Source organism: Vipera berus (genome assembly GCF_964194415.1).
Source record: "Vipera berus genome assembly, chromosome: 8".
Taxonomy (NCBI): Eukaryota; Metazoa; Chordata; class Lepidosauria; order Squamata; family Viperidae; genus Vipera; species Vipera berus.
In genome coordinates, this window is record NC_138211.1 from 26,232,785 (window position 1) to 26,249,503 (window position 16,719).

General features: G+C 39.1%; 1 protein-coding gene across 5 annotated transcripts in view; it reads left to right on the plus strand.

Annotated features, from left to right (window-relative positions):
- SLC23A2 (solute carrier family 23 member 2) overlaps nucleotides 1-16,719 on the plus strand; it is an 88,168-nt gene that overhangs the window by 42,539 nt on the left and 28,910 nt on the right. For 4 of the 5 annotated variants that reach the window (XM_081333849.1, XM_081333850.1, XM_081333851.1 and 1 more), the window contains exons 2-6: nucleotides 2,033-2,285; nucleotides 3,812-3,910; nucleotides 8,937-9,053; nucleotides 10,573-10,730; nucleotides 15,671-15,759. In XM_081333849.1, the coding sequence (XP_081189975.1) occupies nucleotides 2,181-2,285; nucleotides 3,812-3,910; nucleotides 8,937-9,053; nucleotides 10,573-10,730; nucleotides 15,671-15,759 (568 nt within the window). In that variant the 5' untranslated portion in view covers nucleotides 2,033-2,180. The remainder of the gene's footprint in view (nucleotides 1-2,032; nucleotides 2,286-3,811; nucleotides 3,911-8,936; nucleotides 9,054-10,572; nucleotides 10,731-15,670; nucleotides 15,760-16,719) is intronic. The other variant, XM_081333853.1, reaches the window with a different exon arrangement.

The window sequence follows — 16,719 nt, forward strand, 5'->3', positions numbered from 1 at the left end:
TCTTTATGGGTTTCTTATTTGATCCTCAGAACTCTCATTCCCAACAATTCCTGCTTTCTCCATACTGCATATTAATCTGAAAACTTAAGAATTCATTAACTTGAACTCTGAGTAATGCACAATTTCCAGTTGTGATGACTTTTTGTGAGCTCCTTCTATGCATCTGGGTAAGAAAGTCCTTTAGCCTACAAAGACCAGTGTTAGCCTCTTTCTGTAACAAAAAGAAAGTTGTGAAAGAAACTTTGAAGGTGTAATGACTGAAGGGAAAGAGAGCTTGCCTTACACACATGGGCTGCTGGACAGAACTAATATTTGCTGTCTAGAGAAGACATTCATTAAAGTTTAGCTTTAATGGGGATCTAGCATACAACATAGTAGCCTTCCCTCACTTTTGTTCTCCCAGTTTTCTGCCTTTGGAATGGGACAACCCACTGCAGCAACTCACCGTGGCTAGCTCACCATGGGACAACTCGTCACGGGACAATTTAACAATTCAGTTTAATTATTTATAAAGTAAATAAAAAGTTCTTTTAATTGCTGTCATTCATGTTTCATTCTGTCCCTCCTTTTGCATCCTTTAATGATACTATTCCACAATTTCTTTGATATTAGTGTAACTCTTGTCCCACGGTGAGTCAGCCCGCAGTGAGTTGGCTGTGGCAGTTGTCCTGCATGAGCTGGCCATGGTGAGTTGGCCACGAGAAGCTCAACAATGAAGCTTCTTGGATGAGAAGCAAAATGTCTTCTTCCTCAAGGAAAAAAAAACATAATCCAGCTGTGTTTTGAAAAAAACACATTTGAGACAACCATGACACCTAGATGACTGAGAATCTCCATAGAAATGTGAATATTTTAACAACTGAAATCAGGGCTTTTGTAGTTTTTTTTTTTGGGGGGGGGGTTGTGTGCAAAAATTAGATCCTTTTTAAAAGTAATTGATATATTTTTATCTGTCCTAATTTTAAGTTGAAACAATATGATGTTTTTGGTATAATTGTCATAATTTTAACCCTCAGATTAATTGCAGTCTTATTTTGGAGTCTGCTTCTATTTTGATTGGAAATACTGGATCGGATCAGCTTTAAATATAGTGACTTTAGATTTCTGTAGTATCCATTGTAGGATTAGAGCTATGTTAATCTATATCAGGGTTAGGCAAACTACGGCCCCCATGCCTCCCAAGCATTAACTACAGTCCGTGAGCTGAGAAAGCATGAGAGGGCAAATGACAGACCGCAAGGCCCAGCCTCAGTCAAGCTGAAGAGGGGACTGGGCATTTGGGGCAGTGGTGGCCTTGGCTTGTGGAGCAGCCAGCCACTGTTTCAGAAGCAGAAGTGGAAGGGTGAGCTCTGTTTGATTTGAAAATTCAGGAGGAATCTGTTAACACACTGAAGCTCCTGAAAGCTTTTTTTTGTCTGAAAAGATGCTACCAGATGTCTTCTAATTTTTAGATTTTTAGTGATATCTTATAGATATCTATCCGTTGAAAACAACTTGATGGCATATAATCAATTGGTATCGCCAAAATAATTTGGGAGGAAATTGTCATTAACTACCTTATGGAAGGAAATTTACATTCATCATGTAAATAATCAGTTATAGCAGACATGTCAAACACAAGGCCCGGGGGCCAGATCCGGCCCGCGAAGTGGTTTCATGTGGCCCCCGAAGCCATCCTGGAAACAGTGAGGGAACGGCCCCCACTGCCTTGGCCCTGGCCCAGAGACCCTCCTCCTGCCAGAGACCCTCAGATCTGTCCCACTCCTGCCCAGGCCCCCATAGGCACCCTTGATGCCAACGATGTAGAGCTGGCCACGCCCACCCAGTAGGCCATACGCACTCCGGCCACGCCCACCCTGGCCACACCCACCCTGGCCATACCCACCCGGCCCCCCAAGGGCAACCACAATGCTGATGCGGCCCTCAATGAAATTGAGTTTGACACCCCTGAGTTATAGGAACTCGGCTCTCGGTGAAGATTGTAAAATGCTTGCAAATGTCTTTTCATTGCATTTCATCTTTTCATTTCTAGGGACCATAAAGAGACAGATGGGGTGCAGGACCTAGTGCTAAGGTATTCCAATACGGCTCTTCTCCGCTGCTTTCCTTCATACTGAAAACTCAACGTTTGCCCATATAACTTAGTCGCCAATTAAATTTTCTAAGTATTTTGGAAAACCATGGGGATTGGCAAAAACACTACTTCGAAATCTGTAGAAACTGGAAATCCAGCAGAGGCCAAATATGAGGATGAAGCCAAGCACACTGCTTTTTTTACATTGCCAGTAAGTTAACGTTTAGAAATGTTAATTTGCTTTTGGTAGTATTGTGAGGCTTGTGCATTTCATCTGTGTAGTTATAAAAGCTGTCTGGGTAAATCAGATCTATTGAAGGATAGAGTTGAGTGTATTTTTGAGCTAGAGGAGTTAAAAGAAACAACCATTCCAATCTTATAAAATTAATTTGACAACTGCTTATGAATGACTTATTTTGTTCAGAAAGCTGATGCAATAGGGTTGGCTAATTGGATTGCTCAAGTGACCACAGTCTTATCTATCCAAATGCATTAAATGAGATTAAAAAGATTGCTTTCAGCTATTCCTAAGGATGTTACAAAGCTTCTTTGAAGGACTGCAATTCATTGAAGGTCATTTGAGTACTGGTTGCTGCATCACAGATTATCCTAGAGATGACAATGATACAGAAGTGCATTATTCAAATCCTTTAGGGCAGGGGTTCCCAACTGGGGATGCTCGCTCCCCCTGGAGGTGCGAGATGATAGTCCAAGGGGTGCGAAAACGTGGGTTTAGAAGTTTCAAAATTATAGTGTATATGCATAATTCGTTATTTTGAACTTTTGTAAGGGGTGCGAGAATATATCAGAAGCATTCTAAGGGTGCGGGGTATAGAAAAACTTGGGAGCCACTGCTTTAGGGCAGTGTTTTTCAACCTTTTTTGGGCAAAGGCACACTTGTTTCATGAAAAAAATCACGAGGCACTCCACCATTAGAAAATGTTAAAAAATTTAACTCTGTGCCTATATTGACTATATATAAAGCAGTTCTCTTGAATAGGAATCAAATAAACACAAAGAAAGTATTTTATAATTACTTTTCAATTTTTCCCACGGCACACCAGGCAACATCTCGCGGCACACTAGTGTGCCGCGGAACAGTGGTTGAAAAACACTGCTTTAGGGAATGGAGCAGCTAAAAATGGCAAGGATATAAAGGTGTAAATTTATGCATCGTGTTTAAGAATTAAAAATAAAACACTTGCATAACATAAAAAGTAAGGTAATCCAATAAAAAATACTGTGCTTTGGGTGAAAGGTTCATGATAAAAAGAATCTAAGTTTATTATAGATATACAGTATATCTGCATATTTAGTACTTTATATATAATTTTAAAACCACATTATATTGGAATTATTCATTTGTCAAATTTAGAATCTACATTAAAATTGTAGTTTCATACTTCTGTATAGCAATTGTTTCTCTAAAAATATTTTTACAATAACAAACATCTTGATTTTATTAATCCCTATTCAGTTAATTTTAGATGCAACAGACAAAATCTGATTTAATTCTTAACTCCAAATAACAGAAAAGTTTGGGCAGTTTGTCTCTAATTTTGGGAAATTTGCATTTTCAGATTTTTATTTTTGACTGACACTCCTTACCCCCAATTAATCAGCTAAGTCAAAAATCTTCTGTACTTTATGTTGTTCTGTGTTTTAGTTTATATCATATACTCTATAATTATTTTAGAGTATTACTATTATTTAATAATTATAATTATTTTTTCTTAGGTTGTAATAAGTGGGGGAGCAACTTCAAGTGGCGATCAAGATACAGAAGACACAGAACTCATGGCAATCTATACTACAGAAAATGGAATTGCAGAAAAGGTACCTTAAAAAGTGGATTAAACTTAACATATTGATAAAAATGAACTATCATAATTCATTGGCACCTTTGTTCAGTTTGGCTCTTAACAATGCCCTACGGAGTTCTTCACCAGTTCAAACTGATTTCTGTTGAATGGAATCATTAAAAGAGGCCCAAAATTACTATTCTAAGGGTAAATGGCTTAGTAAAATTAGGTTTGGAGATAGATGAAAATAGATGAAGGCACTCCCCACCCCCCAAAAATCTATAAGACTGCAGGCTCTGATAAACTACAGAAGAAAGTGAATCAGAGCCTTTTGGCTGATAATAATGAAAAACAAAGCTGACTCATTCAACCTTGATTATTGTTTGTTATATCTTGGTTTGCTGGGAAAACATTCCTGGGAAAACATCCAGGAATAGTGTCTTACCATATGAAAACTTTATCAAGTAGATGAAGCTAATGCAGTCAAAGGCTGCTTCTGCCCTTGGGCCCCAGTAGTCATTAACACAAGATTGTTGTGGTTTCTGCTGTAGGAGATTGGATGCCAGCAGTGCCCTTGGTGGATTCTTCACATTCTGTAATCTCCACCTTGATGGGGCTATAAAATCTTCAAAGGTTTTGTTCGTCCACTCCCTTCAGTTTTGGTATTTATGGCAGAGATTCTCCTCTTCTGCAAAAGCTTCAAGGCCATGACTCTTGTCATACCTTTAAAGCCAGTGGTTCTCACTCTTGGCAGCTTAAAGATGTGTGGACGTCAACTCCCAGAATTCCCCAGCCAGCAAGGCTGACTGGGGAATTCTGGGAGTTGATGTCCACACAAATAAAAGCTGCCTAGATTGAGAAACACCAATTTAAGCAGCTGGTGAGGTCTAGCCTAAATCTTCTGAAAGGGTAAGTCCAATATTGCACCATTTAGAATGTTGCAAAGTTTGGAATATTTCAGGAAAGTGTGGGAAGCAAACAGAAGTTAAAAAGTTACACTTCATGGAACTCTTCTGGGAAGAGCATTATATTCTCAAGATCTCTCCCCTGCGCTCCTCCCTCCCCAAATACCTTATTTTTGAAAGGATAAATATGATCAGGATTTTAAATGCTTTTCACAGTTACAAAGGGTTCACCTGTGTTGTATAATTTGACTTATTATCCTGACTAAAATGTCATGTAACATGTCAAGAGTCATCATTATTTGACTTTCAAGATCAGATTGCTTCCTATGAGATTGGCAGATGTTTTGTGTTAACAGAATTCAGTTTCAAATGGATTGCACACCTCTAATGTGCAAAGTTGTAAACGATAATTTTCAAGTTGTATAATTCTAGGAAACACCCAAATGCTGAAATTAGAAGGTCAAGTGTTGTTTTTTTTTACATTTTCAAATAATGAGATTTTTGGATTTGTTTTTGAATTAGGGCAAAATACCTCCATTCATTTTTCAAATTCTGCTTTGTGTTTTTGATCCTCAGTCAAGTAGAATATCTTGTAGAAGAGTTGTCACTTTCCACACATGATCACACTGTCTTCAACCATAGTCCTGATCATCTTAGCTTTGAGAGCAGGGAGGGTGCTAAACAGAACTTCTCAAAGGAGTGACTGAATTCATGCATTGCCATGTGGCAGAATAGGTTGACCACCATTTATTTATTTATTTATTTTTACAAAGAACAAAAACTAACAAAGTGCAAAAAAAGCAAATAAAGAAAAAAGCAAAAATGCGGAAGAATAAAAACAAGCAGAAAGGTCATTTAATCCAGCTCTCCGCTTGGTGGAGGAACTTCTAAAGCATTTTAGCAGATGATTTTTTTTCGATGAAAAGGAACATACCATTTCATGAGGCAGCCTATTCCACTGTTTGACAGTCCTTACCATGAGGAAATATCTCCAAATATCTAACCTGAATCTCCTTTACTGTAATTTGAATGCAGTTGCCTGTGTTCATGCAATCATTAAACCCTAAATTGTGATTTTCAAAGTGCAGTGTCTGTGTCCTGATATCATATTGAGTCAGACCCAAACATACAGCTATTTCCTGGGCTCAAGTTCCTCCCAGGTAAAGTTCCACCTTGCAATGTAGGTTTTCTATAAACTCTGTTGTACACATTCTCCTAACTCTTTTGAAAACTTGGTCTTCAGAGGAGGTGAGAGATCTGAAGTTCGAGTTTAGCTGTTTCCTGTAGGAATCCATTGGCATCAGCTGTTTCCTAGTGGACCCACTGATACCATGCCACTACTGTGGAAGGGATTGGGTTCTGATGCCTGAAATGACTACAGCTACAGTGATAGCTTCAGAACATGCTCCCTTGTGAAGTAAAAATTACTCCTTTGTTTGATTTTCTGTTAATCCATTTGATAATGAACACAGCATATACGTATGAGGAAATGTGAGGAGGAAGCTGCATGGGCTTAAATCATACTGGACCTATGGTTTAGAGCTTAAGAAGTCATGTTTGAAAACAAGATACTCTGCAATCAAGCATGAATTAAGTCAGCACTTTTGTTATATAAACCAAAGTTTCAGCAAAATCTGAAACTGCTAAATTAAATAAATCTCCCCCTCCCCAAGGGCTACTGCCAATAAAAGGTGTTAAGTGGTGTTCCTGTTTTCACAGCCCTTAAATAACAAAATTTTAAACCATTTATATGAAAATGGCACCATAGCCTATGCAAAGCTGTGGCCTTTTGAGATTTGCAATGAATATTTATTTTGGTCTTTAAACCTCAACATGCCACAAAACAAAGCTTACACTTTTTCATTTTGTGAGCTTCAGATTTTTTTTCTTTGCTCTTTTTTCTCTATCCATCTTCTTTTCCTCTTCAGACGATAAGTAATCAATTACTTATCTTCAGATAAGTAATCAATTGCTTGCATTAGAGATTAATAACTTCATTATTAAAGAGTGAACTACTCTCCACTTTTGGACAAAGAATTGTGTGTCTTCCTTGCTGACCTTTCATATCCACTGCTTATTTACTCTCAACATTGTTCCTCATAATTTCATTTGACCTCATGTAGCTTTTGGAAACTATTACTTTCAATCTAAAGCCTTAGTAAATCTTGAACTTGAAAAATCCCAGTAACTAATTGCAGAAAAACAGTGCCTTGGGTCTTTCTTTACAGAAGTGAAGGAAACGAGTCAGATCGTTTAGGGCAGGGCTTTTCAACTTTTTCACCCATTGTGCCACTTTTAGCATATGGCAACATCCAAGTACCACCAGTTGCCTAGCAAGGTGTCAAAAACTTGATGACCAAAAAAAAAAGAAAGGAAAAAAGTGATGAAGTACAGGTAGTCCTCAACTTACAACAGTTCGTTTAGTCACTGTTCAAAGTTACAATGGCACTGAAAAAAGTGCCCTCCAAGCCACAGCCGAGCAAGACACCTGCCTGCCCAGCGGCACTCTTCCTCCTGTCCGAGGTTTTCATTGTTGTGAGCATTTCTGTTGAGGATTGGGAGTGGGGGAGGGTCTGGTTTTTATTCCCCCCTGCCCCTGCTGGGTGGTTGCAGCAGGTTTTGGTCACTTCACATGACCCTGGGACACTGGGACCGTCATAAATATGAATCAGTTGCCAAGCATCTGAATGTAAATCACAAGACCCTGGAGATGCTCCAACATTCCAGCTGATCGGCGCTTCTTCTGGGCTCAGAAGCGCCAGGATCAGCGCCAAGCTCCAGCTGGAGCCTGGCGCTGATCCTGGCACTTCCACTGAGCCCTGACAGCCCTACAGCTCCAGCAGTCTCTCGCTCAGGCTTGTGCGGTGCTGCCACCAGTTCAGCTCATTCCCCTCCCCCGCTACCACTTCTCTAGGATGGTCGTATACCACCTGCTAGGTGCCAATGTACCACAGGTGGTACCCGTACTACTGCTTGAAAAGCCCTGGTTTAGGTGAGTATTGGCCATGCCAACCTGTAACTTTCCACTTAACAACTGCTTCATTTAACAACTGCAGCTGGAACTGATGTCTTAAGTCAGTGTGGACATGTGAAGTTGCACTTAACTAACTCAGTGTGTAGCGACTGAGTTACAGCTTCCAATTGCGGTTGTTGAGAGAGGGTTAACTGTATGTGTAAAGCAGATCTCACACAAATTTAATCTTCATCCTTGGTTTTATTATATTTGATTGCTGTGTAATTTTTGTCTTAATTCTTTTGAACATTTATGAGGCCCAAACAGACTTTTCCATTAAGAACCTCAACAAGGACTCTAAAACCCAGATTTGCCATATAAGTGTTTATCAAACTTTACACCTCATTGTCTTCCCTAAACTCTGAATCTCTTCCAGCCATGATGTGATTGACATGAGGCACATCACATTTTCTTACATCAAGAGAATTATAGGTTGTAAATTATGGGAAGTATTTGTGTCCAGTTTGGAGGCCCTTAAGAAGGATTCAGACAGATTGGAGGAGGTTCCGAGAATGTTCAGGGGATTGGAAATTCCAGTCCTATGCAGAGAGCTTAAGGAAAGTGACTGTGTCTCGTCCTGAGAAGAGAAAATGGCTGTATGATAGCATACTTTAGTAATATTCCACATTATCTGTCTATATGAAGATCAAAGTTGAATTAGTACTAAATGTTCCCTTCCGCGCCTAGGGTTATATTTCTACCAAAGCTATATATATTGAAATAAATGAAAGCTCATTAGAAAACAGTAGAGTATTGTCATAAATCATGGGGTCTGGATCTCTTATGCAAGTGTAATCTTTCTTTTTTTCCAGAAAATATCCCTTAACCTCTAATCTACCATCTACATTTCTTTGTGTAAACAGTTGGGCACCACAATCTCTTTTTTGGCACAAGATATGTGGTGATTATATCATAGGAACGGAATAATGCTTTGCTTATATGTAAAGGCAGAGGTTGGTTACATTAAAGAGACGGTGTCCATGTAGTTTAGCTGATTACTAGAAAAATAAAAGGGGTGTGTTGTTTTTTTTGCTGTGTGAACTGACAGTGCTTTGCAGCAGGCCACAGACCTTCTCAGGCGTATCCCGGTAACATATTAATAGACTGTTGTATTAAATGGTGGCTAATTTAATGGTTGACAGAGTTCTCTGGCAGAAACCCTTGACAGCAGTGGAAGCTCAGACGCACAAAGAACAGACATGATCTACACAATTGAGGATGTTCCGCCCTGGTATCTCTGCATATTCTTGGGGTTACAGGTACAATTTGTTCCAATGTATTGTTCATTGAAATGCTAGTGAGCAGTTAAGTCAGAATTTAATTTTAAAGTATTATTTTTAGAATTACTTAGCAGGGACCTCACGGGAATGACACTTTCACAGGACCCGTGTTTGGCAGGGTAATTCAGGCAGCAAGGAACTACAGATGATTTCTTCCTGGTTTCCTTCTCTGTTGTTCTGAACAGAAATGTGTGGGGTCTATCAGAACAAGGTGAAGGTGTTTCTGGCCATAGTATTTTCTTCTTGAACAAATAATAGGAAGGCACACCAGGTTATTTCAAAAAACATTTCCAAGAGAGCCCGAATTCTGAAATGATTTAGGAACGTAAACCGCACCTCCTGCATTTTTTGTACTTGGGAACTTCACTAGAGTACCCAGTTGTGCAGTCTTCAGAGTTTTGCAGCCAGAATGCTTCTCTTCTAGCAGGAAAGGGATGTGTCTGGATGCCCTGAAGAGCAACAGGATGGAAGGGAGGCTTTAAGCATGGGTACATTCCATGAGAATAGTCTCCTGCCCAGTTCTTGAATAGAATGAAGGGGTCATATGTGAGCATGTTAAATAAATAGCCCTCTAACAAATCTTTCCATTTTAGTGGGCTTGTACAGCTCAGCTTCCTATTGATCTTATATACTCTGGAAGTTAGTGAGAGGTTATGCAGGGATATGCTGGAGCTGGCTGATACCAGCCTGCATTGCTGGATGTTACATTTTCTGTAATTTCGTAAGCCGATTGAGTGCAGAGTGAGTCAAGATGCTTAGTGCACCAATCAGCTGTCCAGCGGTTAGTGGCCTGGCTTGGTAGTGGCAATGGAGCCAGCAGAGATGGTTGTTCAGCACTTACCAGTACAAACTAGAGATTGCCTTTGATTAAAGATTTTGCTTTGCTACACTAAGAAAATTGCTGAATGTGAGAATAGGTTCTTCTGCTGAGAAGAATTCAAGAGAATAAAATTGGGGCTTTTCATGTTTCATGCAGTATCAATATGCAGATTGGAAACTGCTTCATGCAAAGGCAACACTTTTGATCCATCCAATCTAAATTGATTACTTTTGACTACGAAAAAGTTTGTACAAACTCTGCTGTCTGAGATCATTTTAATAGGTATGAGATTTTGATTCTTCAGCGCAAGAGTCTGAATCTGTAACTGAGTTGTGGTCTCCTCCCTTACATCTGCTGGACTCTCCCCAATAGAATTTAGTTAGTATTAGGAAACGTGATGGCATATCACTACCGTAGTTTTTATTTTGGACTGCCATTTTCTAATCCTTAACTGAGACTTTCAAAGTATGTTTCTTTATTAAGATAATGGTCATTTTCTAACGGATAAAACTATCCATACAAAATTATTAATTGTCTTGGTTTAATCGTAATGGTATTGAAAACATAGGGAAAGCAATTTACACAGGTGCACACAGACACACATAGACACACATAGACACACACACACACAAACACACACAAACAATCAATTAAAAAATAACCCTTTGTTCTTTGCAGCACTACCTGACCTGTTTCAGTGGCACTATAGCAGTGCCCTTCTTGCTAGCAGAAGCCATGTGTGTTGGATTTGATCAGTGGGCCACCAGCCAGTTGATCGGGACCATATTTTTCTGTGTTGGAATCACAACTTTGTTGCAAACAACTTTTGGGTGCAGGTGAGTTACTCTTTGGTGATGCTTTAACTGCACATAACTTTTCCCATGAACTCCGGGCAGTAATGCTGATGAACAGCATTATGTCTTGATTAAAGCCATAATATTTTGCCTGGGGAGAACCAGCTTCAGGTCATCTTTCAACTGTGAGACTCAGAGGGTGGCTTTGGATTAGGCTCCATTCCTAGGGTGGTTGTGAGGTTTGAAATAAGGGAGAGGTCTGTGTAAACGTCCTTTAATTGCTACAGAAAGGATGGATGTAAAAATAAAAAATAGATAATAACGTGCTGGCAAAGATGATAGGAGTTGAGGTCTATGTTGTCTGGCAGCTTGTGACTAGCTATGAAGAATGGGTGTTCAGAAAGCTCCCTCAGAATAGTGATGGAAGTATTTAGCTTATGTAAAGAAATTTAAAGGAAAAATTACCCAATTTATATTTCAAAATTTCAACTTGCCAACTAGCATTCATTCAAAGCATAATAATTCAGTAATAATTAAACAGTTCAGGAGACAGGCAGATAACATGCAAAATTAAAAACAGTCATATTTGAGTCTGATAATAAAATGAAAAACATTACTTAAATTATACCGAGTTGAATTAGTGCCTGAATTAATTAGCAGCTGCTTCCCAAATTCTCAGCCAGAAAACTTGTCTTATTCCTGGAGCTTGAAATCCTCCCAGCAGAGATTAAAAGGACTAGAGACATTTTTAAGCTCCAAGCACTTTTCATTTCCATGGAATGATCAGGCCAAGCATTCTTTCAGCACAGATAAGACCATCGATTCGTTCATTACTGAACAGGCACTTACTTCTGGCAAAAACCGCCTCATAGTGAAGAGTGGGTGTACTTAACAATAGCTTCAAAAAAAGTTTTACTGGCTCAGTTATGATTGTAGGGTCAAGGACTAGTTCTGTATTGAAGCTGCATCCTGCAGTGGCTAGAAGGAGCAGTCATGTACTAGTTAAACTCATTTGATATAATTTACGTCTCATTTTGGATAATGGTGGGGCTGACCTTGTCAGGATTAAACATTTCATCTTCTGAAAGCCAGCGCAACAGAGGGACAGCATCAAAATCACGTGAAGTATTAGTGCCGCTTTATAAAATCTTAGTAAGGCCACACTTGGAATATTGCATCCAGTTTTGGTCATCACAATATAAAAAGAAATGTTGAGACTCTGGAAAGAGTGCAGAGAAGAGAAAGAAGAATGATTAGGGGGCTGGAGGCTAAAACATATGAAGAATGGTTTGCATGAGTTTGGTGTGTCTAGTGAAAAGAAGGACTGAGGCGACATGATAGCGGTGTTCCAATATTTGAGGGCCTGCCACAAAGAAGAGGGGGTCAGCCTATTTTTCCAAGCACCAGAAAGCAAGACAAGAAACAATGAATGAAAATTAATCAAGGAGAGAAGCAACCTCTAGAATTAAGGAGATATTTCATGACAGTGAGAACAATTAACCAGTGGAACAGGTTGCCTTCGGAAGTTGTAGGTACTCCATTACTGGAGGCTTTCAGGAGGAGTCTGGACAGCCAGTTATCTGGAATGGTATAGGGTTCCCTGCTTGAGCAGGGGGTTGGACTAGAAGACCTCCAAGGTCCCTTCCAGCTCTTATTCTGTATGAAAAATATGCCGTGCCAGCCAAGACCGTTTCCCTCTGCCAGCATTTTTGCAGCCCATATGCAACCCCCAAAGAATAGCTTCAATTTACGCACTTTTTCCTACCTAACCAACATTTCTTTGTATGGTTGCTGGAGTTGATTTCTGCTCAAAGTTGGGAACCGGCAGGGGTACCCATAGCATGTAATGTTCTTTTTGTGGGAGACTTATGGTTTTGTTTCTTTTTAAAACATATATTCAACTTTTCTCATTTCTCTATTATATACTTGGTATTAGGAAATTAATGATCAAAGCAAAATAAGTTAGTATTAAGAGCATAGAATTTTCCATCCAGTTATAATATTCTGTTATTGTAGAAAAAAACAATATACACTTTTCACCTTTGTACAGGAGCCAAAGTATGTTAAGTACCTACATCTATATTATGTTTATTCTAGACAGGATATTAAAAAATAACATGGAAAAATAACAAAAGAATGAACACAATCATATTTTACTTTAGGTCTAGCCCCTCCAAGTATGATTTTATTTTGAAGCCTTTCTTTCAAAAAAAAAATGAGTATATTTACCTACGCAAGAGAATATCGGGTGGGGAATGGTAACTCAGTAGGATAAAAAAGGCAGGCCAGTTTAAACAAAATAGCGAAGATTATTGAAGGATACCAGCCCAAAGAAAACCTCCAGGATTTGTTCAATATCTTTCTAAGTTCCCTGAATTTGAACAGGCAATCTGAAAAACAGGATCATGTGAAAGAAACGAAGTGCGTATTTTTGCTTGCCCATAAGGTTTCTGAGTTGGTCCTTTTTTTATCAACCAAGGTGATGATACAAAAACCAGAAAGCCAATAAAGATCGTTAAGAATTGACCCAATGAGGACCCAGATTGTTAGGGGAGCAACATGCTGACTCTGAAGCACTGAAGCGGTACATAAGTCTACGTGCTAAATATAAAGTCTTCATGAAAATGGAAGCCAGAAAAGAAGGCATCCTTTTTTTCTTTTAAAATCATTATCAGTAAAGTATTGCTACTGATAATTAGCAGTCTCCTCATACGAAGAGAAAGGTGTGCCAGGGGTCACCAAAGCTAGTTCAGGTGTAGGCAACCTTGGCTCTTTTATGATGTGTGGACTACAACTCCCAGAATTCCTGAGCCAGCTATGCTGGCTCAGGAATTCTGGGAGTTGAAGTCCACGCATCATAAAAGAGCCAAGGTTGCCTACCCCTGCCCTAGTTCATCATGCTGTTCCTAAAAAGAGCAAGCAGGTTCTGGTGAGCATCTACCTCTCTACTCCTTATTACCAGAAATGTACACAAGGACACCTGTCGTAGAAACAGAAATTAGATGGTTTCTTTTTGAATTGTTTTTGTTAAGCAAATTCGGTTTGGTTTGATAAAGGATCAAGCATATCATTCTGGAATCATTTTGGAAATGATCCTTTAAGAAAGAGCAGTCTGATTTTGCAAATATTTTAAAAATATTGACGGCATGCTGTCTGAAGAATTTGGGGGTTTGGATCCACACATCCTAAAGTTGTGAAGCCTGAAGCAGGCTGAAATCAATCATTTAGGGAGTGATCTTGCAAGAAGCTTGCAAAAAGTACAGCTTTACACTTGGCTTGCTTTCTTCGTAGAGGTGCTTGTAATGATCCTGTGATTACGCAGTGGATATTTAGTTGTTTGATCACTCCGGATGCACTCCTTCTTTTAAAACCTTTTTACTATTATGAGCCTTTGCAAAGCGTTTTAATATGAAAGTAAAAAATGTATGTCTCTCACCCACCTTGTTTGTTCAGTGAGATGATTTTGCCCCTCCCAAAAACAGTTGTAATTATGAAGGAAGATCAGCTGTATCCAAAATAATCAAATAAACAAATGGTAAAGTGAACAAAATACATTCAGGCTACAAAACTGAAAAATGTGTGTCTGTTGTAGCCTCATTTTCACTGTAGCCAGACAAAATTTGGCTGTAGTATTGATGCTAGACAAAATTATGCTGCCCGACATGGCGATGTATCCTTGGCATTCCAGTGTGCCACAGATCTTGAGCTGTGACCTTATAGGAGCTGCCAGTTTTTTTCCCCAAAAGGGAGGAAAGGACACAGGAAAGAAATTGCGCTCTTTGATTTCTGCTGCTTGTATGTTTTATTGGCCAATCAACCTTGATTCTAATCTGCCATACTGGAACAGATTGAGTCATGAAGAAAGGAAGAGAGTGGAGTAAAGGATTCTGTGTTGTGCACTGCTGGGGCAGTTTCTGTGGATCTTTGTGGAAGGAGGGATCCATCTAAGATGGAGTCTTGTCATTTTAAGACTCTGAATATAAGAAAAGCCAGACAAGTTAAGGGAAATTTATGGCCAGCATTGCTTTCTGCTTATGCTCTCTGCCTTACCAGAGTTAGCCAGACAGCCTTATCATCTGGAAGAATGCAGGAAAAAAGGTAATCCCAAAACTGTCCAGGACTAAGGTATTTAGGATTCTCTAGATTAAAACTAAGAAATAGCTTCTGCCCTTGGAGTAATTTACAGTAAATTACTATTACTGTCTGTCCCGTGCACTGTTATCATTTAAATCAAGGGTATCCAAACATGGCAGCGTTAATACTTGTGGGCTACAACTCCCAGAACTGTTCGACTCCCAATGCTAGCTGGGGAATTCTGGGAGATGATGATGATGATGATGATGATGATGATGATGATGATGATGATAATAATAATAATAATAATAATAATAATAATAATAATAATAAGAAGAAGAAGAAGAAGAAGAAGAAGAAGAAGAAGTTGGAAGGGACCTTGGAGGTCATCTAGTCCAACCCCCTGCTCAGGCAGGAAACCCTATACCATTTCAGGCCAATGGCTGTCCAGTCTCTTCTTAAAAACTTCCAGTGTTGGAGCATTCACCACTTCTGGAGGCAGGATGTTCCACTGGTTAATTGTTGAAGTCAACAAGTCTTAACGCTGCCTAGTTTGGAGTTCCCTGGTTTAGATAAAGAGGGAGGTCTCTGTTTCATTGATGAGATTGTTGTCCTAAAGGCCTTTATGACTTTTCAAAAACCATCAAATTAGTCCACACAGAGCCTGACGTCAACTCTTTTCCTTGTTCTCTTTGTTGGTTTTTGCGATTTGGTCAACCATAGAGCAACTCTTTAATTTTTAATTGTTTATATTGCTTGGTATTCCTATTTATTGGCACTATAATAAATTTAGATAAATTAGATTTGGAAAGATTTACATTTAAATAACTAGTAAAAATAACATTGAACAGGTGTCTCTTCTTGCATGCTGTGGCAATGTTTTAAATGTGGGTTTTTGCCTCTTTCAGGTTACCCTTGTTTCAGGCCAGTGCTTTTGCATTCTTGGCTCCCGCTAGAGCCATCCTCTCGCTGGACAAATGGAAGTGTAATAACACAGGTGAGCAACCATCCTTTCCCTCGGGGCCTTTGGTCACTCAGGGCAAGAGCTGAAACGGAGGAAGACTACTTTTTTTAGGCTGACTCTGATTTATAACAGTCTTGAGGGCGTCTTGCCTTTACAGAACCTCCAGAATTGTTTACCAATTCTGTAGCTGGTCCAGAAGATCCCTGAAGGAAAGACAGAACAAAAATGGCTTTTTGATGCAAAAATTTCAGGGCAATTCTCCTGGTTTCTCAAAGGCAAGCAACACACATTCTTTCACAAGAATTTCATTGAAATTGTTCTTGGGAAGAGTTTCTGAAAGTTGAGGGGGGGGGGAAAGAACCTCTTTGGCCAATTTACTTATTGAGGCTGCTGGATGGTTTTGCAACACCTTCAAGTTCAGAGGCAATAAATAGGAACAGCAGGAATGGAATGTTGCCAGGGGTTTGGGAAATCTAAATTGCATTCCATAAAATAGGATATATACACTCCAGCCTTTATAAACTAGGAGAAGAAAAGGTAAATAATTTTGCATTATTGCTTCACCCACTGAGTGAGCTGTAAATAAATTGCGTCAAGTATAATGAACAATAATTAGTGAAGCAAGTTTTATAAACAGTTATTTAAGATGGTTTGCTTTTAATCATAATTAGAACTAGCTTGCCTAGTTTAAATATGATAGGCAAGTTTCAGTCTAACTGTTGACAGACCTGCCTGAATGAAAGGTCCTGAGTGAAGACCCTGCTCAACTGAATCAATATCCCCCTGTCTGTGCTGGATTAGTGCCCACAATCCAGCATGGAAAATGCTGCATTAAACAGGGGCTTCATTACATGCAAATGCAGTCATAAAACAGAATTAGTTCCCAGAATTTTGCTTTCAAACTTGTTTATATAGAATTTTTCAAATTTAGTTTTCTATTAATTATTGCCAGATAAGCCTTGCACACATTTAGGTAATTGGAATTTGGCAGAT